This window comes from Scomber japonicus, chromosome 4 (assembly GCF_027409825.1).
Source record: "Scomber japonicus isolate fScoJap1 chromosome 4, fScoJap1.pri, whole genome shotgun sequence".
NCBI lineage: Eukaryota > Metazoa > Chordata > Actinopteri > Scombriformes > Scombridae > Scomber > Scomber japonicus.
In genome coordinates, this window is record NC_070581.1 from 28001921 (window position 1) to 28023331 (window position 21411).

Consider the following 21411-nt stretch of genomic DNA (forward strand, 5'->3'; position numbering starts at 1 on the left):
GACTGAATGGTGATTTTACAAAATGTCACAGACTGTGGTGTAACCACTGGTGGGAGATGTACCCAGACCTTTTACTGAAGTAAAAATAGCAATAACACAAATTTTACATGAGCAATGCAGTTTAGTATTATAAGTACCTTAAAATATGAGCGAAAGTACTGAGATTGTTGTGTAAAAAAGACTCTAGTAAAAGCAGATGTACTGATTCAACTCTTTACTCCAGTAAAAGTAAGAAAGTTCGATCACTTCGAGTCATCATTCATGCTCGCAGGAATAGACTTAGTTTAACTGAATGACTTAGAAGTCGCAACAAATTTCATTAGTTTATATAATGCAGATTTGTAAAATATTACTTTTATGAGGGTCACAGTCACAGACAATAAACGGTGCAGCAGATGTAATGAAGCAAACTAATATTAAGCCTATAGCCTATTCAATCCAATACAACTTTACGTATTTGTTTTTCAAGTCATTCCTTCTGTGCAAAAATATATTGAAAAGCTTATGAAGCTAAAATTACATACACACATTAGTCAAAACAATATATCTTTCAACTTTACAGTCTTTTTAGTGCCAAAGTCCCTCTTTTTGTTACTGCACTTTGACCACAACTCAACAGGAAAACACAAAGAGGGACTTTGATACTAAAAAGACTGTAAATGTGGCAGATATCCACTCAGATTGCTGAAGCCTCAGATAAACTTTTAAATGCTTTTTTTTTTTTTTTTTTTACACAATGTGGATTTTGGCCCCCCATCACTTACACTGAAAGCACATTTTAACAGCCAGTAGCCTTGAAACAGCAGGAATGATTACATTAAAGAAAACTTGTCAGTATTCATTTGGGCATCTGCCTGTTATTTTAAGCCACACATTGAGGGAGGGTGCTTAATTAAAAGTATAAATTAGTTTCCATCAGAGGGTTTTTAACGGTGTTTCAGGGCAATACAATACAATGAGTCTACTGAGGAAGCTTCTCAGGTTGTGTTTGCTTGTGTTGAACCATGTTGTCACCATGAAGCCATTTACAGCTGTCCGAGACTTTTGGCCCATTTACTTTTAGCCTAATAACCTCTCCGTGGCTGGATGAATGAGTGACCAGACTTGGCCCTCTTTGTCATGGGGCGGGCCAGTGTCTTCCCTCTCCGACAGGCCAATAAAATCAGAGGGCTTGCTTTGCAGCTGCGTCTGAGCGTTGCATAACCCCACTGCAGGTCCACACACGGCGGCAGTCATTCAGTCAGTGCAGCTTCAAACCCCCCCTCACTTCATTGCTTTTATTACCTCTTCACCATGGCAGCTGCGAAGAAAGTCTGCATCATCGGCTCTGGAAATTGGCAAGTTATCGTGTTAATGTATTTAACTGTGAACATGCGGTGTGTTAATTATGGCTAACTTCATGCTATAGTGTCCACATCTTCTTGTGCATATGTGCATGTGTGTGTGTGTGTGTGTGTGTGTGTTTAGCTTGTCAACCTGCCGTTGCTAGCCATCTTAGCATCACCCGGCAACCAGACAGCTAAGGTTAACTAGCCGTAGTTTCCGTAGTAACGTCAGAAAAGTTTAATTTGATAGCCGCCGTACTGTTATTTAATTCACTATGAGCCGGAGCAAGCTGTCAGTTTCAGCTTCAATCAAAGTCACATGAGAGGAAAACTGAGGCTGAAAACTGGCAATCTGTCAGTCACGATTATGGCTGATTTCATTCATGTTAGCGATAAATGCGTCAGAAATACAGAAATGTGTAACGTATATAACATGTTAGCTCAATCTCAGCAGAGTCACTAAGAGCTGGTTGTTATATTAGAGCCCATTACTCCATTTAATTGCCCATCCACCCACCGTGGGGCAGCATGGCTTAATAATCATGGCAGCACAGGCAGACCAAACTCCATTCAATAGTTGGGACATTTAAAGTTTTCTTGTCGATTTAAAAAATGCTAAACGTGGTAAAACACAATATTAGGCAAAAATGTATCTTTTAAAGTCATGTTTACAATTCGGCTTGCATTTCTATTTAATCAGCCAAACATGATTAGGTTGATTAGCTGAAGTATCTGTCTTTTATAATCAGTGTTTTGTTATTACTATTGTAGTTGGCTATTTTTTAGAGTGTAATCAAATGTAGAGTTCAAATATGAGCAGCTCGATGCTTTGTGCATTGTGTTTATGCCACATTGATGTGTGGTACAGTAATTTGCCATGGTTTTACAAATATATGTTTATTTTTTTAACCATAAGCTAAAAATCAAAACGATATCAAACAAAACAAAATCCCTCAATCCAAATGCGTTACACATATTGTACAATTCATTAATGGCTCAATACATTACCTACTGTTTGGAGGTTTGAGGAAACGCAGACAACACAAATACAAATCCAATTTTTATACTACAAAAAAAAAGAAGCAATAACAGTTGAGCTGATTATCATGAGCCAGCCAAGCATGTGTATAAATTCACATACACAGTTTTAGAGATCTGGTGGACTTTAAAATTGCACAGTTTATGTATAAAGTTAAAGTCAATTTGTGGAATATACTTGAAAAATAATTGAAAACACACATTACACATTACAAAATATTTAAAAATAATATTAACAAATATAAAACTGAGGCATAAATATTATTCTATATGAACTTCATAATGGATTTCATTGTGTATAATAACCTTGGTTCTTTTGGGGATATATAACCATGTATATAATGAAATATGTAAATATATGTGTATATCTTCACTGTATTTTTTATATATATCCAATTATTATAAGTTTTATATTATAAATGTGTAAAAAAAAAAAAAGTAGGTATTATAAGTAAATGCTTCAGCCTACTTTTTTTTGGTTTTTATTTCTTGTATTTTTGTCACTATATCTAGGGGAGATGAAGAAAACAAGAACTTTTGTTTTTAAACTTTATTTATACGTATATTTGAGTTTAATGACTGAAATAAACTAAACTAAAAACAAGATTGCATGTGAATAACACTAAATGACTAAATCTTTCCGTGTAGTTTGACACAGTGTTTCCTCCTCACAGCTTATTTTATGTGCAGCTTGCCAGGTCATCCTGCTCAAAAAGCAACAGATTATGAACAAAGAGTGACATGAATATAATGTCCTGATGTCTATCACATCACACTTGTCACGTGATAGTTTAAAAAAAAGTATTTACTGTAGACTAGACTTGGAAGATAATCAGATAATGTTGGTATCATTTCACTCACCTCTGCTGATCTCTGCTTAAGTGCACTTCTTCTGCTACCAAGCTGACTGTTTTCTTGCCATGTTACTCATGCTGAATTGAAATTCAGTATGAATTTAACATGATTTCTAATCTGAATTAAATACTAACACAGGGGTTCTGCCATCGCCAAGATAGTGGGTGCCAATGCTGCTCAGAATCCAAAATTTGATGACACTGTAAAAATGTGGGTGTTTGAGGAGATGGTGAACGGGCGCAAACTGACTGAAGTAATCAACACTGAACATGAAAATGTGAAGTACCTTCCTGGGCGCAAGCTACCAGAAAATGTGGTAAGTGTTGGTAAAATGTTGGTTTTTTTTCCATTTATCCTAACAGTAGTTCAGATTTAATGCCTGTTGCTTTGCTGTCTGTTAGCATGGATGTAGACTCAAATTGTTATTACTTTTGGGCCCTTTGTGGCATTTTTTTTTCACCTGCTTTTGTCCATTTCCATAAAAAGCTTCTTCCATCATAGCCGCCACATAACCTCCTATTCTTTTTATAATGGATTTAAAACTACTGTAAAATCAGTGTTTTTAAATGTGCTCTCAAAGCAGCTTGTTACACCAGCTCAAAGGTAACTTGCGTAAGACTTTGATGTATCTTCTCTATTTCATAACACCATCTCCACCCTTCTTCCTCCCCCTCCCAGCTGGCGGTCCCAGACCTGGTGGAAGCATCCAGTGATGCAGACATTTTGGTGTTTGTGATCCCGCACCAGTTTATTGGGAAAGTGTGTGATACCATTAAGGGCAAGATAAAGGCTGACGCACTGGGGATTTCTCTCATTAAGGTTTGACTTTGCTCATTGCATTACATAATTATAATTGCTTGAAATTTTCCAGCTTTTGTCTTTGGAGCTTGGTGTGGCTGTAATTATTAGAGTGACCCTGACCAGTTTAAGGTGCAGTGTGGACTTTGATCAATGCCAACCCCTCCGTGTGTGATTTAATGGAAATACACACCTTACATATGTGTTTGCTGTTCTCCAGGGTGTTGACGAGGGGCCCGATGGACTTAAACTTATCTCTGACGTGATCCAGGAGAAGCTCGGTCTCACCATGAGTGTGCTGATGGGGGCCAACATTGCCAATGAGGTTGCTGACGAAAAGTTTTGTGAAACCACAATTGGTTAGTCTAATTACTGTGTTGCATGGTTTTGTATTTCTTTCCGTGACACATTTTTTAGATTGCTTATTTTAGGACTGTTTGTTTTGAACAAAGCAATTCTTGTTTAATTAGGACAAAGTTGCACTTTGATCAAGATTTTAAGCTACAAGCAGCTTCTGTGGCCTTGAAATGGGAAACAAGTTGTTAGTCATCCTGCCAGTTTGAGTTCTTAATGAAGCTTTCTGCATTGTCAGCTTCGGGGTGAAGTTTAATCTGCATTGCAGTTGCTGTGTAAATGACAGAGTGGGCTGGTTCAGTTTGACATTTGCTTTCTTCATGTCCCAGCATGCACCACATGACCGTGTGCTTTATGGGATCAGTGTGTTGTAACACCAAACAACACAAACTAGTTTTGGCAGAATTATTATTTGTTCAATTAGGAGTGGGAGAGGCAAATATAACGCTTTGTTTCTACCATGACTCATGTTAGAAATCTCATAAGTGTAAGGACGTGACTGTTGTAACAAATGGTTTTTTAAGAATGTTAAAAGATAACAAGTCCTTCTATTTGCTTCCAGGATGTAAGAATAAAAATCACGGGGCTCTCCTGAAGGAACTCATGCAGACCAACAACTTCCGAGTTACTGTAGTGGAGGAGTATGATGTAGTGGAGATCTGTGGAGCCCTGAAGGTGAGATTTCAGTGTATGTTGGCTCATAACACTTCCAACTACACATTTACAACCATAAAAGTCAGATTTCCCGAGTAAGCTTGATTTGGAAGTGGTGAGATTAAAAACCAGTGATGTTCTGTATATAATGAGAGAGGTCAGTCAATAGGGCGGACTTTGAACTCACCATTCAGGTTACACATACAGTATGGAAGGAAAATGGATGATAGGCCCTGAACTCATTTTACATTTATAAATGGCACCAGCATTGATTTTTTTTTTCCTTTATTTAATAGTAGACAGACAGGAAACAGGAGAAAGAGGGGGGTGTGACATGCAGCAAAGGGCTGATGCAGTGGGCTGATGTTGACATTATGCAACATAAAAAAAAATGTTTAGCCAACTGCACAGTTGCAAAAGTATCTGCAACTCTGTCTCTGTGTGTAACAAGTCAAAAAACAATGTGAATGTTATGGGTATGATGTAAGTTTAAGCTCTCAGGTTTGTGTTTGCAGTCAACTTATAAGCACCTGGGTTTTTTTTTGTTTTTTTTAAGGTAGAAGTACTTAGATGATACAGACTGCTGACAAATTACAGAAATTGACATGTATTTATTTTAAGCTTCTCATAAGCAGGAACTTTGAGTGCTTAAATCTGTTCTCAAGGATACATGCCAAATGTTACAAAAACCAGAACCCATTGTATCCAGGCTTCTGCTCTACTTGAATATAATACACTTACGTTTGTTTTCATCTCTGTTTCGGATTCACCAGCCAACAGCAGATGAATCAACCATTCAACTTGCTTGATATGCAGGTCCTCACGATGCGTTGTTGAAAGTTGGCTCCTCTCTGAGTGTCTGTGAACTACAGTTACCCATATCACTTCCACCCTCTCTGTATAGGTCTGCAGAGATGTTTTTGTGTATCTTTTGAGAAGCGCAACTCCAGCTTCATGTCTATGTATCAAACACAGTGTACCATCGGGCCCGCCTATCTCTGAAATAGTCGTATTTTGCATAAATGCTTTTTGAATGCAGCTCAACTTTCGTAATAACTTGGCATATGGACAAACGTTCATTGTAACAGATGTTGTTTGGGGCCCTGAGTTGATGTGGATACAGTTTTGTACTTGCATTTTATGGGAAATGTATTCAGTTTTGCAGTGGTAACATAAAATGTGTATATGTACAGTCCTGGGTCTAGATGAATGGGAAGAAAACTGAGAAAAAAGTACATCACTCCCTGGAGATTGCATTTTCTAACTTTATCTTGGAGCTTTATCATAGGTCCTCCATCAGGCCCACTGCACTCATTTATTTGAACACTGTTCTACTTCACTTAGTTTGCCTCATCCAAAGATTCCAGCTCTTGCTTACTCTTTTCTTCCTGTCCCTTAGAACATTGTTGCGGTTGGGGCAGGTTTCTGTGACGGACTGGGCTTCGGGGACAACACTAAGGCAGCAGTGATCAGGTTGGGCCTGATGGAGATGATCGCCTTTGCCCGCATTTTCTGCACAGCCGGGCCTGTGTCCTCTGCAACCTTCTTGGAGAGCTGCGGTGTGGCCGACCTCATCACAACCTGCTACGGCGGCCGCAATCGCAAAGTAGCCGAAGCTTTTGTGAAGACAGGGAAGGTGAGACAGAGAGAGGGGTTTTTTTTGTGCATGTGTGTCATTCTTGAAGCAAATAAAAGCTGCTTTTTGGGGGGAACTTCTGAAATGTTTCTTGTTTCGTCTCTTGCTCAGACCATTGAAGACCTGGAGAAAGAGATGCTGAATGGTCAGAAGCTGCAGGGACCAGCAACAGCAGCTGAGGTCCATCTCATCCTTAAGCACAAAAACCTAATTGACAAGTAAGTGGATCTCCAACACAACACGTGACATGGGGAGCTGCTTTCCATTTGCACTGGATAGAAAAGCCATCGATCAGTATCATTTATTTTCCACTCATCAACAACTCCTCCTTCCTCCAGGTTCCCACTGTTCAATGCAGTGTATAAGATCTGCTTCCAGGGCCATCCAGTCACAGAGTTTATCAGCTGTTTGCAGAACCATCCAGAGCACATGTAAAAAAGGAAAAAAACAACTCAGTGCCTTTTTAAATGGAGAGAATTACCACTTTTACACCTGTTACCTGTCAGAAATAGACAGGTGATGACCAGCCACTCCACAGCTGTCATGCTACAAAAATGGCTCCAGCCAGTGAGTGAGAAGACATTGCATGACATTTGTGTGTGTGTGAGATCAGCTCTAGTTCAACCACTTTGTCCTTAATTATCAGTTTCTAACATCATTTTAAGTGCTTTCTTTCATTTCCTAACGTATGCTAAAACTTCAAGGATAATTGTTGAGGTTTCTCTCACAAGATGATCCAATAGGTCTTTTTTCACCTGAGAGGGTTTTCTTTTACATTTTAAGCTAGATGAAATCAGTCTGCATGATGTCACTTGAAAGACAGCCACCAAATCAGAACAGAAACAAAGAAATCCAGACTTCATTGGATAGAAAAAATATCATAATTCCATTTTTTTTTAAGATGTTTGATTTGATTCCTGTCTTGACGGACCTCTTACAAACATGGTACGGTGTTTATATGGCACTTGATCATGCATTCAGATTTTCACAACCACTCAGGGAAAAGACCTATTGACAGCCTTCAGTATGGGGAATTATCCTTATCTAACATTGATGTTGCTGCCCAGTGAATGCCTGTCCATCAGCAAGTTATTTAATTATAGATGTAATACCTCACCTTGTTATGTCTCTGTATGCTGTCTTGCATAAGTCATTATGATATTTCCTGTCTAGTACTGTATATTAACATGAAGTCAATCGCACAGCAACTGTTTTTAACAAACAATGCAAGTGCCTTAGTACGCGCAGTTGCAAAAGTCTTGGCCGTCTTTTTTTTTTGTCAAACCAAAGACTTACCTCCTTTTTATAATTTCCGTCCACTATGCCATTTGTTCCTGTGATCCTGCCTGATTTTGTTCACTCAGTTATGGCTAATGTGTGTTGGAAATTATGTCAAGATTTGTCTGTGAATAAATTAACAATCATCAAATCATTGCTTGAATTATTTTTCTCACATTAGAAAGCCAGTGATCTGTGGATACACAGCACCACAGTGGGAATCTAGGCAGGAAGAAATACTAAAGGGAAACTAAATCACTTTCTGTCAGAGCTGACAATTGATACTGCACTGTTCTATAAACAGAAGTGACAGTATCAGATTGATGGCAGAATGAATGGAGAGATCCATTGCATGAAAATACCCGTAATAGTACTACAATACAGTACATCATGTCCAAAGTAATTCATTTCAAACTCTATGAACCAATAACTCAAATGTTTATTTCTACAGTTAAACAATTTCTGTAGAATTGAAACATACAGATACAGAAGAAAGAAACGTTCTTAAACCTTTTGCAGGAAATAAGGTTAAAGGGTAAGTAAACAATGGTTTCGGAGTAATAAGAGTCATGTGAACACAAGATTTCTGGAAATGAAAATGTCTAATGTGATCTTTAACCTTTTAAGTGTGTTATGCTTTTACCCAGAACCTCATAATGTGACAAGACTTTTCCGTCAGCTGTTAAACTGCTGGTACTTTGCTGTAGTGAGGCAGAAGTGCACAACACAGCAGTAGTTGGGTTTGTTTCTCAGTGCTGTGAACAGTCGGGTAGTTTATAGATTAATGATCTTAAATCAGCTAAATGTTAACTCTTCTTGCAACTGTACTTCTATGGGACTACATACTAGGCCTGTGACTAATGATTTTCATTATCAATTTTTAGTTCATTATGTAGTCTATAAATGTTAAAAGTGGAAATGTCTATGGCATGCACTTTAAATTGCTTGTTTTATAACGATCAAACAAACCCTAAATACGCTCAGTCATCACAAATTGAAAGCTTAGTATTTTCACTAAAAAATTACTTATCAAATTAGTATGAAGATGGCTGAAACAATGGACAGAAATTAATAGTTTGAAACTAGCAAACACACTGATCTAAGACTTTTAATCAAACCAAAAAAAATCTTCCATATTAGACATTAGACCATATTATGTGCCAGATTTTTTTTTTCTTAAAAGCTCATGTCAATTTAAAAACATCCTCTCCAAACACCTATTGGAAAAAAGGTCATTAAGTGTTATGAAACAAGAAACCACCAGCACCAGAGAACATGAAACACATTCAGAGAAGCAGAACTAGTTTATTACAAGTTGTGGAAATATAGCTAGCTTTACATGTAAATGTGCAGGTAACAGCAGTATACAGTACATCGTTACAAAGACATTCAGTGTTGACCTGTGGAAGAGACATCGCTGCTCATCTGGAAATTTGACATGTGGAATGGACATTAGCAACTTAAATAATCATGAAATAATGTAAACAAAAAAGGAATGGGGGGGGGGTTACTAAACAAGACGGAGAGCTCGCTTTGTTTGTCCTTAAGGACACTTAAGACTATTCCAGTATGAATGCTTTGAAGAGAGACTGCCTGCATTGGCCTTCGTAAACCACACTCTGTTTATATTAAACAGGCTGTGATGTCCTTGGTCCCAGGCAGTGTGGGGGCAAACAGAGCACACAAGTTATAAAAAGAAATTCCACCAAGTGTGGTTAATAAATGCAGTCAAAGCATAATGGTATTACAAATGCAATGGTTATAAGAGTGTCAGCTGGTGGACAATCATTCCTGTTGTCCCTCGCCTCCGCTGCGTTCAGTTACCATCTTTGGTACTTTCACTGGGTGAGCATGACTCAGCTGAATGTTTTGTTGTTGCCCTGCTCTTGTTACTCAAGTTATTCCATTTACCATCCTGACAAATACATGACCTAATTAATGGCGACAGGGACATGGGGCCACTTCATCAGACATTATTTTGTTCACAAAAGTACCTTAACCCAGATTTTATTTATTTGTTCCCTCTCCAACTGACTTGGTCCCACCTTTAATTTAAAATAGGGAAAGTTGCCATGCCTGCTATGTAACAAACTACCACCAAAACTGTCACAAACTAATGATGACAGCTTTAAGTCATCCCTCTTTTTTTTGAACGTCTGATAAATTAGCTCCAAGGAATAATTTTTACCTGAGAAATACAATTTTTTTTTTCAAAATAGATTCTTTCTTCTTTGCTGCTACTGTGATGGATCCACATGGTGGAAACACCTCCTTCCCTCAAAGACACTCCAATATTGGAACATGACATGGCTCACTTACCCTGCTGCACCCCGCCTACTATCCTAATCCTATATTTCTCCCTCATCTTATCACAATTCAAAGTCTGTGAGGGTTGACCCATTTGTATGTGCCTTCGTAGCGGAATCCAACTCTCTTTGCAAGATCGTCTGCTTCTACTGGGCCACGGCTACGAAGAGAACAGAAGAAATTACAACCTAAACTTGGTATTCAAATTTCAATTAAGGGCAGAGTGAAAAACGTTTCCTACCTTCCATATTTGTAAAGAGTCGGTTTCGGCTTCTCCTTGTCTATATGATGAAGGAGGGGTGTGAAGATCCTCCATGCTTCCCTTAGTTCATCACTGCAAAACAAAAATATTGATGCTTTATGTAATAAAAACAGATTTTTAAACATGTTTCCGTCATGCTGACACAGAGAAAAGATGCACTATGGCGCCATCTTGTGTTAACATGCCATTTCAACAAGGTTTACAATTACAAGCAGTGACATGAGACAACTGTGGAAAACGAAAGACAGACCTGCGTACAAAGTGCATCTGACTCCCACAGAAGACGTCCAGGATGAGACGTTCATAAGCGTCTGGAAGCTTCACATCCTTTAAAAAAAAAAAGACAGGTTTCATGTTATGTTTAAAAGCAAGGCAGAAAAATTTAACATGTTACAATTATTTAAAACTCTAGCCGGATTTTTCTGCACAGCTAAATGTACTTGAACCTGCCTTGTATCTACTCTTGTAGGTGAGGTCCAGCTCAGTCTCCTCAGGGCTGAAGTACACGCCGGGTTTCTTGCTCATCATCTTGGCGTAGACGGCCTCGTTCGGCTGCACACGCACCACCAGCTCATTCCTGCGACACTGATCCGCAAAAATGTCCCCAGGCACATCTGTGAACTGCAGCCGCACCTCAGCCTTCCTCTCATTCAAAGCTTTTCCACAGCGGAGGATGAAAGGAACACCTGAGGAGATTTTTTTTTTTCAAGTTCATGTATTTTGAATAAGTGCAGAAAAATGTGAGATGAGCAGGATTTGTTAGGTGAAAGGGTAAAATGTCTTTACCATCCCAGCGCTCGTTGTGCACGTAGAGCACTACTGTGGCGAAGGTGGCCTGAGTCGATCCTTTAGGTACAGTAGTATCGTCAAGGTAACCCAGTTTGGCATCTCCCTCACCCTCTGGATCCCCCACATACTGGCCAAGCACCACATCTGACATGGACGCTGGAGCAATGCACTTCAGCACTTTCACCTACAAGCAGGGAACACATGATAAGAAAATATGACATACTCTCAAAAAAAAACAAAAAAACAAACCAAACATAATCCCTCTCCATATTTGTAGAGTGTTTTAGTGTTTTGTACCTTTTCATCCCTGACATCGTCAGAGCTGGTGGATGCTGGTTTCTCCATGGCAACCAGACAAAGCATCTGGAGCAAGTGGTTCTGCATGACATCGCTAATCATGACAAAGAAAAACAGGTGGTTACATAAAAAAGAAGAGACAGTGATGCTGTGATCATGTTAATTCAAATCATAAGTGATACTGATACGCCTAATAACACTGGTCAAATCTATCCATAATCAATAGGTTTAATTCACAGTGAGCTGTCAGTAATTCAATAAAGATGATTACAAGTTAACGAAACTGTTTAAAATAACTTAATTTTATACTTGGTGGAGAAGCAGTACATCTTATTACTGCAGTGCAAAGACAAACTTTATACATTTATTGTTTTTTTGCTTACCGGATGATGCCAAAATCATCAAAGTATCCTCCTCGCCCCTGAGTGCCAAAGGGTTCTTTAAAGGTGAGGACAACACAGGCCACGCTGTCCCTGTTCCAGATCGGCCCAAAGATGCGGTTTCCAAACCTGCAACAAACACCAAATCAACATAATTGTCCTCTGCTCAGCAGGGCGACAGCTGCTCGTGACAAAATGTACAAATCATTCATCTTCTGTTTTGTTCTCGGTTAAAAGGCTGATTTCTATTTATTCTAATCACATGCACGGGGGCTTTTCTAAAACCTTGAACCAGCTAAAACTGAAGTGTTGCATAATTAATATTAATACCTTAAAATCCACAGCAGATCTTTGGTTAAGCAAATTAAATAACCCCTCCTTTGTCCATGTTGCACAGAATTGCTTAAAATAAACACCAATGCTGTATTCACCATGACACCGTGGCCACTATTCACATACAGGCTCTGAGAATTTGTTCAAGCATCATAAACAGTAGTAAATCTATTTTATGTATGAATTGTCACACTTTGATGATTGTAGTTCCTTACAGAGCTGTAAAGAATCTGTTTCTTACCTGAGCACCATCAGGTTCTGCACCATTTCTTTGCCCAGATAGTGATCTATACGGTAGATCTGCTCCTCGGTGAAGAGCGAGGAGAGGTGAGCGGTCAGCTCCTCAGAGCTCTGAAGGTCATGTCCAAACGGCTTCTCTACAATCACCCTGTTCCAGCCTCTGCAGCACACACACACATACACACAGAAGAAAATGAACATATTAAGTCCTGTCCACTTCGCTTGATATTATGGTCACCTTTCCTCATACATCGCAATGGTCATGAGAGGAAGACAGTTTGGTTTCCACTTGAATCATGATAGGATAGGTCTCTTTGCACTCTTTGGGATTGATTTCACTTTAAAGTTAAAAAGCAAGCCAGTTAGTAGCTCATAAAAATCACATTTATCCTCCATCAAACCTACTTATGGAGGAAACATTTGAGGTCAAAGAGGAAAGAAAGACTTTTCTCTTGTGCCGATGGAAGCACTCATTCACATTCAATTGTACTGGTAATATTGCCCATGTTACTATTGCTGGTGATGGTAGACCTATTTTATGTCTTAAAATGCAAAAAAATTGAACTTTACAAAGGGCAGCATTTTGGCACGCTGCATATCTAAAAGAATGGCAACCCACTTGTTGCCTGCTGGGTTTGACTGCAGATATTCAGACATAGCAGGAGAAACAGATGCTTACAAAGCAACAAGTAAACCATATGTCACAGTTAATGAGAGGTGTGTACTCACTTTTGGCTCATACAGTGGTGCCTGATGTTCTTGGTAACATCGTGGTAGACAGTGGGTGGCAGAGCCAGGTAGAAGAGACGGTTTGCCTCGGTTCCTCCAGGCAGCGACAGGATGTGTGTGTTGAGCTTGGAGAATGAAGCCTCATCTGCATATTTCCCACTGATGTAGGTGTTCCTGCTGAAGAACGCTGACAACCGATCTGCTTCTGTGTCCGTCACCTGAGCCAGAGGGTGAGAACAGTTAAGCATGGAATAGACTAGGGTCATTAAAAATTGTGTGAAAAAATTGGAAACTTGACTAGTTTGCCCTTGAGTTAGTGCAAACTAACCCGCACTGTACTATGTGCAATGAACAAAAAATCTAATCTAATCTAAAATAAGTGATAAGAAAATTCATACAGGGAAAAAAACTTGTTTAATTTAAAACAGAAGAAGGGCACACTGGAAAATTGGGTGTATTTATTATCATTTTTTTGGTTATGATTCATTTGTTTGATACACCATCACCTTAAAGTTCAGGTGGGTTTTTTATTGTTTTGTTTCTGGTATTTTGGGTGTGTATTCTTTCATTTATATCCAATTTTATTTGTTGCTTTGAAATGTTTTTGTATTGGTTTGTATATTGTTTGCAACTATCTGCAATGAATCCTCTCCATTAAAAAATACAAAATAAAAATTATAGTATAAGGGAAAGAAAATGTTGCATCTTAAAAAGGTCATGTTATACCTTAAGGTATGGCAAGCATGCGCTCCGGATGGCATCAACTGTCAGGTCAGAGCGAGCAAAGCCCACAAAATACGTCTGCTCGGGGAGGAGGCCGTCTCTAAACAGCCACCTGAGAGACAACAGAGAAACATGTTGAATTATATGCGAATTCAGAAGCACCGGTCCAGATTTCAATAGTGTCTCTTTAACCTCTGCTGTCTTTTAGTTCACTTACCAAAGAGTTGGGTAGATTTTCTTCTTAGCCAGATCCCCCTACAGGTGCAAACAAACATCCATAACTATTATTTAATCTTAAAAACATAGGTTATACACACAATCATTAACTGTTGATGCAATGTTTGAGACCAGCTGTGGTGCTATTTAAAATCAGTGCACGCTGCCAAGACTGCCAATTATTTTCCACTGTGCAAAAGTCTCAAGATGCAGCAGTGCTACAGGTCACACAGCGTGGTAACAGGTAAGTAGGCTGCTTCGGCTTATTTAAGAATGACGCAACCTTAAGTAATCCCGCTGGAAGCAAGTGCCAACCACCAAGAGACAGTCGGGAAACAAAAGATGGTCCTGCTGCTTAATGAAACCATGTGGAAGAATTTGCTGCTTTAGTGGATCAACTATTGGGCAAGGCTAGTTTACTTTTACAGGACCTCACCTTCAAAAGCAAAAAGGTGAGTCACAGTGTTGAAACAGAAAGACATCATAGTTACCATAAGGTACTACAGGGGCAAATGTAACACAGTCATCTTTTGACAGCATGAGACATGTTTCACAGAGATCACCAGGCCCTCTATTAGGTCTCTATTAGATAAAGACGTTATATGCTAGCGTCTGGTGGACACTGTTCAACCTGAGAGGAGACATCAGGTTTCATTAGTGATGACTGAAGGCAAACTTCAATACAAGGACAAATTGGGAAACACTTCAACCTTCACTAGTTGGCATTTATAAGCAGCATATAAACATTTAAGAAACTGACAATATAATGTAGTTTTGTAGGCTGGTGTAAAAATAGGTAATGACCACACAGTAAAACAATTGTAATAATACAAATTATCCTCATGGGAGAAGTTAGAATTGTTAACAGTGTACTGATCAAGTGTACTGACAGCAATAGTGTATTGATAATACTAGATACTTTTAAATGTCCTCATAACTGTGTGCAACTGCTGCACTATAACGTATTATAACCCAGTTATTAAAATGTATGTAAATAGTGCTCATTAATGCTAAACAGGAAGTTAAGTGTTACCACAAACCACATAACACCACATTAATTAATTGAAAGCACTTCCCTCAATAGCAGTAAACTTTTGGCCGCTCTATTCTTTAGTAGTGAATTCCTCAATGTGTAACCCTGCATTTTGTTTAATAATGTGTGTTTAGTATAATAACTGCAGATGAGAGGAGCAGAAAAGAAACATGTTACTATTCAAGACTCTCGAATCCTTTAATGTCATGAAAAGTTGGTCATGGATTGGATCGGATCATGTTTGCACAGTGTCCTGCAACATTAGGAAAGGTTGTTGAACTCAGTCAAACTTATCAGCATGAAGCTGGAATGCAATTACAGGTGGTAAGTAAATATTAACAAAAATGTGCAGATAAATGTAATAGGGCCATGTAAAAAGAACATTATCTTGCAGTAAACCTGTTTAAACAGGTCACACATGTATCCATGAAAAAATAAGCACATGCAGAGTGAGACTGCACAACTGCTAAGGCGCTCCCCTGATGTGCCTGTGTATCGCACTGAAAGGAAAATGCTGACCGTCAATGACACTGCAGTATTCAGTAACAACGACTCTCCCTTCACCAGAGAGAAACAGAGCAGTGTAAAAGACAGAAGGGCACAGCCGGTGAGTTACTGAAGTCTGTCTGGCAATAGATGATTTAGATGCAGTTCTTTAAATGTTCAGACAAGTTGTGTCTTGAAGATTTATAAAAAGCAGTGTAAGAATGACTTTGCAAAAACAAAGAAAAAAAAAAAACAAGCTTTGACTAGTGAAAGCAAATTGAATGCAAGATGTTAAAATGTGACTTTGGGTATTTACACACATGCTCTCACAGATACACTCATGTTTTTATAACGTTATGTATGGATCTACAAATCTTTTCATTTTTAATTTTGGATACAATTTAGCCAGAAAGAGACACACTTGGACAGATTGAAGCCTTGGTAAAAAAAAAAAAAAAAAAAAAAAAAAAAAAAAAAAAAGGAAAAAAAAGAGAGAGACGGCACAATGGCACAATGAGGAAACATATAGAAACACCATGTAACAAAGAAAGAAGGAAACAGGACTAAAACATTTCAGAATGCTTAAAGTAGTTCAACTTCCTCAACTCAACACCTAAATAGTATGAGGAAGTATAGTAAGCAGTGAAAGGAAAATACTTTTCTCGTAACATTCTTGAGATGAAAGAAAAAAAAAACCTGTCAACTACTTAAAATTCAACAGTAATGCTCAATCAGACTGTTAGCCTGGTTTACTTTGCTGCTTCAACCTGCAATAACTGATTTTTGACATACCATCATCACCTTAAAAAGTTAGTATGGCAAACGTGCTAGCAAACATTTGCTTATTTATACATTTAGCACTTCAGGAGGAACTTTATCATTCATTTAGAGTTGCGCTTCTGGCCACCTGATGATAATATTAAGTCTCCTTTAACTCTGTTTTCAGTCCCTACCAACACCCAAGATGAATATCTGTCCCTTAAGCAGCTCATTGCTCCACAATGTTCACCAGCTAGTCACTAACTGTTTTGTGCTGAGCAGGTAGTGCACAGTGGGGTTGTTTTTAAGAGAAAAGAAGATGACTATGAGAGCGGTGAGAGAAACCAAAACAGTAAACTTGGTGCCAGACAGCTAAAAAAATAAGCTGAAACTCACAGTAAAGCCGAGAGGAGCTGCAGAGCTAAGAGTGACAGCTGTGGTGCTGTTGTTTCATCACCACGAGCAACGCCTCTCACATTACATAGCTGATCAATTATTATTATCATCATTACTACAACAAGGATATTAATTACAACTGCTTTGACCTCAATTTTGCAGTAATTAAATAAAAATGCTATTAATTTTATTGCTGCATTTAATCTAAACAGGTTTTTAAAAAGTTACCCAACTGTTACACAAAAACCGATCCATTGAGCAGTGTGTCTTGCACCATCAAATGAATAGAACAAGGTACCTACTTGAAATGTGTTTATGCTTCATGGTGTAAGATAATTAAAGTTTCAGCACAAAAACCTTTGTATTACATTTGCAAAATTCTTGAAAAAAACCCAGTGCTGCTAACTATGATTCCACCAGTCACAGGTATCGAACACTATTTAAACAATAAGCAAAGAGGAACCTTGAGATATTCGCTGTCTCAATTCAGTCTTTTGAAAGCTCGGTGGACTGAGTGCTGCTTGTTTGCAGAAGCTTGGTGAAATCAGTTTCAACATTTCCTTAATCAGTTCATGTGCAATTATTGCACGATTTCTGAAGATTTCAACACTTTCTTTGAAATTATGGCCAAACAATCTTGCCCAAGTTGCACTGTACACTATATATGTGCCAAAGATAATATTTAAAAAAGGAAGAAGTATCTTAAAGGCTTAATTATTTTATGAGTCATGTTGTACATTTATGTGATCAAAGTTGCTTCAGACCATTAACCCTTTCATTGAATTTCACAAGCATGCATTGCCTCATCTGTTCCCATTTTTACACCTTACTTCATACAATCACTAAACAGACTTTAGGTTCCCTCCTCAGCACTCACCGAGGCTCCCATGATGATGAAGATGTGAGCGTCGGACTGATGGAACTCTTCATCTTCATGCAGCTCCTTCCTCAGCTCCCCAAACACCTCAGAGCGAGAGAGGGGGATGTTCGTCATTTTCTCTAAAAAAAAGCAGATAAAAAACAAAGTTCTTTAAATATTGAAGCTGGCGTGCAGGACTTTTGTCCCCCTTCTGGTATTGAGAAGGGGGGGGGGGGGGGGGGGCTCGACTGTGATTACCTGACATAGGTATGCGGAGGTTTTGATGGTCCACAGGGTTTTGTTCCAGTATGCCCGATGGACCTACTATTGCAGCTACAAAACAAGGGGATACATTTTTTTGAGCACCACAAAACCCCCAAGAAATGACTCGTTTCACTATCAGATTTTGATCCATTCAGTCAGGTAACTTTTGGAAAATCTGGAGGAACCATGTGATTAATGGCTAAATGGCCAGTGTGGGAATGTCACGCTCGACATGAGATTTAAAACCTCTGCATACTGTGAAATAAAGAGCGATTCATCTGGTGGTGATAGGCATAATAAGCATTGTCTGAACTTGTTTGGCGAGGGCTTGAATGTATCAGAGGCTCATTTATATGTAAAGGATCTGCACTGCAGGTTTAAACCAACCATCAGGAAGACAAAATCAGGTTCTACACCCAACAGGAATTTGGCAACAAACTTGCATAACAATGAATATGTAAAAACAGTGTTACTCAACATCTGACTGGTAGAGTTTCTGTCATACATGAAAAACAAAAAAAGAAGACTGTGCAGGCAAGTTTTGGCTCTGTATCTACATTAATAATGCACACAACATGTTTGCTGACCTGTGACAAATGCATGACGTTCACTTTTAGTGCAATTTTCCAGACAGCCATTGATTTCCTCTAATATCTGAATGAGTGAAATGAGTATGAATATCAGTTGGTACTTGGTAGCCTATTGTAGACCATGGTGGAGGGCTGCCGATGATTTAATAAATGTTAAAACTACAATGTGAGTGCACCCCTAATATCAGGCCTCAAAATGAACTTTTTTTTGTCCAGCAGCCAAAGTGAGTGTTCACATTTTAACAGCCACTCAATTGTTTTTTGGCCTAGAGAATGAAGTTAATCTCCCAGCCACTTGCAGCATTTCAATGTTGGCTGGTGCTAATTTCTGCCTTGTCTAAAATGTGAAAGCTGATGGATGTTTTCTTCTGGCTGCAGAGTCTATTCCTTTCATTTATTTTGCATTACTGAAGCTAGCATTAGATGTGTAATCCTTCACAGAGTAAATATAAAGTTTGCAGTCATATTGGTCGATGCAATATTGTTTCCAATGAAAGCAGTTTAGGTGATACAGTGCAGAGTGATTTGAAAAGTCTGCACTGATAATAATTAATACTGCCGCGATGCTAATAGTGCATGATTTCAGTTTTAAATCACTTTTTCAGGCAAAAAACCTGAACATTCGCTGGTTTTAGCCTTTCAATTGTGAGGATCTGCACACATCATCTTTTGCACATCTGTCCGCCCTGGAAGAGGAATCCCTCTTTTATTGTTCATCCTGAGTTTTCCTCCAATTTTTTTTACCCGTTAAAGAGAGTTTTTTTTACTAATTTGAATCGAGGGTCTAAGGTCAGAGGATGTAGTTTTGCTCTACAGACTGTGGTCAAGCATTTGTCACCATTTTATAGCCTAAATGTCAAAAAATACCCTGACTCTATGGTTTACTACACTAATAAAAAAAAACTGCAACTCTAAAAACAGAAAATGAATATTGATCATTCGAATAAGCATTTTGAGTCACCATGAGCCACATTTATCTGGTTCCAGCTGCTGAAAAATTAGTATTTGCTGGTTTTCTGCCAATTTAAAGTGAATATTTTGGATTCTGGACAAAAAGAAGACATCTGCAGACATCTGGGAAAGTGAGATGGACATTTTCTTTACCATTTTATAGCATTTTACAGATCAAGTGTTTAACAAATCTAAATAGTTTGCACTTAATTTCATTTGCTTTTGGATCAAATGGAAAACCAGTGGATGTCTGAAACCATACAACACAATGCATATGTAAAGTTCAGCAGCATTGTTAAACATGGTTAGCTTTAATATAAAGTATATGTAATTTGTACTAACTAGGCAGGCCAAAACAGTGGCACTGCTCCTTTACCTCCTCGTAAATTATACAACACTTATATGATAAGGAGTATCACATTTAAGAGAATAGACAAGCTTATATTTCCTTCTGACTCATCTCAGTTGGTAACAGTGAACCAAATCAGGAAGTACCAGACTAACTTCTGTTTTCACCCTCCACTTGAGCTTGCTGGCTGGATCGATAATGAGAAATCAGCTATGCATCTCTGAGGTGCTCTGTGATGATAGATAGACACTAATAATCCTGTGAGATTACATGTGCATATCACAGTAAACACTCAGGAGGGTGGACCACACGTGGATTTTATGTCAGATGGTCGCTAACTTACAAGCTCTCTACAGAAATAGCCTCGGACGCTCAGACAAACAAACTATAATGATATTAGTCAAATCCTCCACCCTCTCAAATCCCTTATTTAGCGGCGCTAAACCTCACCTCAGTGCAGCAACACCGTGATAAAGCTAACAAACCGAGGCTAACATTTAGTCTCACATGAATGCTTCTTTTCATTAATAGACAAGTTAGCTGCTAACCCATCTAGGATAAAACAGGGTCACATTTAAAAAAACATAAAGCTGCTAAAACTGAGCTAATTATACTGTAAACTTGTGGCTAATAATGCTACAATTTAAAAAAAACGCCCTGTCATCGTGCTGTTATAACAAGTTAAATTAAATTACCACTTAATTTACAGCTAGCAGACAAGCACATATAGCTTTACGAGTAGCAACATGCGCATTAAAAAGCAAACAAGCTGTAAAATTAAAAAGAGTTCATGGCTACTTACAGGTCCGAGATGATACCCCTGGCAGTCAAAGCTGGGTGACTAAAAATCAGCTGGGTGACTAAAAACACACCTTATATACACACACACACACACAGCGAGCCTTGGGCACGGCTGCTGCTGCTGCTGCTGTTGCACATTTGCCAGAGGTTACTTCCCTGTTGAAGTGACAAAGCAGAAATGAGAGATTTTATTGGTTTGGGAGAAAACTCACCAGCGCTCGCTCGAGTCCCCATCACTGTCAGACTGTGTGACGTCAGCGCCCCTGCACCACGTGGGCGGGGTTTAACTGTATGTAACAACCCTTCCTCCTCCTCCTCCTCCTCCTCCTCCTCTACTACACACTGTCACTACCCGATGTGAGGCTGTGGCTGTGTCTCAATTTGGACCCAACTGCGAGGCTGCATCCTCGAAGGACGCGGCCTTTGCGGCCTTCGAAGGATGCAGCCTTGAGGAACCTCCGAAGGACGCATCAACCGTTGTGAAATGAGACGGTCTAGCCTTCGAGGCATTTCCTGGTTGCGTCACCAGCTGTTCCCTCCCATAAGACGAGAAAGACGTCTCGACCGAAAAGACGGTGAAAAAGCTGACAAAATTATAAGAGAGAAGAAAGGAGAAGAATAAAGGAAAGGAGAAGAAAGAAGGAAAACACACAAGAAAGAAAGAAAGAAAGAAAGAAAGAAAGAAAGAAAGAAGAAGAAAGAAGGAAAA

General features: G+C 38.8%; 2 protein-coding genes across 3 annotated transcripts; one reads left to right on the plus strand and one right to left on the minus strand.

Moving 5' to 3' along the window:
- Positions 1–1147: 1147 nt before the first annotated feature.
- On the plus strand, positions 1148–8089 carry LOC128357190 (glycerol-3-phosphate dehydrogenase [NAD(+)], cytoplasmic). The gene is made up of 8 exons (XM_053317453.1): positions 1148–1337; positions 3357–3534; positions 3897–4037; positions 4237–4375; positions 4933–5045; positions 6424–6660; positions 6772–6878; positions 6999–8089. Exons 1-8 carry the CDS (start codon positions 1294–1296, stop codon positions 7093–7095), a joined length of 1056 nt encoding a protein of 351 aa, XP_053173428.1. The 5' UTR covers positions 1148–1293; the 3' UTR covers positions 7096–8089.
- A 1134-nt stretch (positions 8090–9223) lies between these two features.
- On the minus strand, positions 9224–20864 carry LOC128357306 (glucose-6-phosphate 1-dehydrogenase). Of its 2 annotated transcripts, XM_053317628.1 has the most exons (14): positions 20704–20864; positions 18006–18080; positions 17766–17887; positions 14216–14253; positions 14002–14110; positions 13276–13493; positions 12548–12706; positions 11977–12102; positions 11594–11687; positions 11294–11480; positions 10958–11193; positions 10758–10834; positions 10487–10579; positions 9224–10405 (listed from the first exon to the last, which is right to left on the minus strand). In XM_053317628.1, exons 2-14 carry the CDS (start codon positions 18010–18012, stop codon positions 10315–10317), a joined length of 1557 nt encoding a protein of 518 aa, XP_053173603.1. In that variant the 5' UTR covers positions 18013–18080; positions 20704–20864; the 3' UTR covers positions 9224–10314. The 2 variants fall into 2 exon arrangements, with proteins under 2 accessions (XP_053173603.1, XP_053173605.1); XM_053317630.1 differs by lacking the exon at positions 18006–18080.
- Positions 20865–21411: the final 547 nt, after the last annotated feature.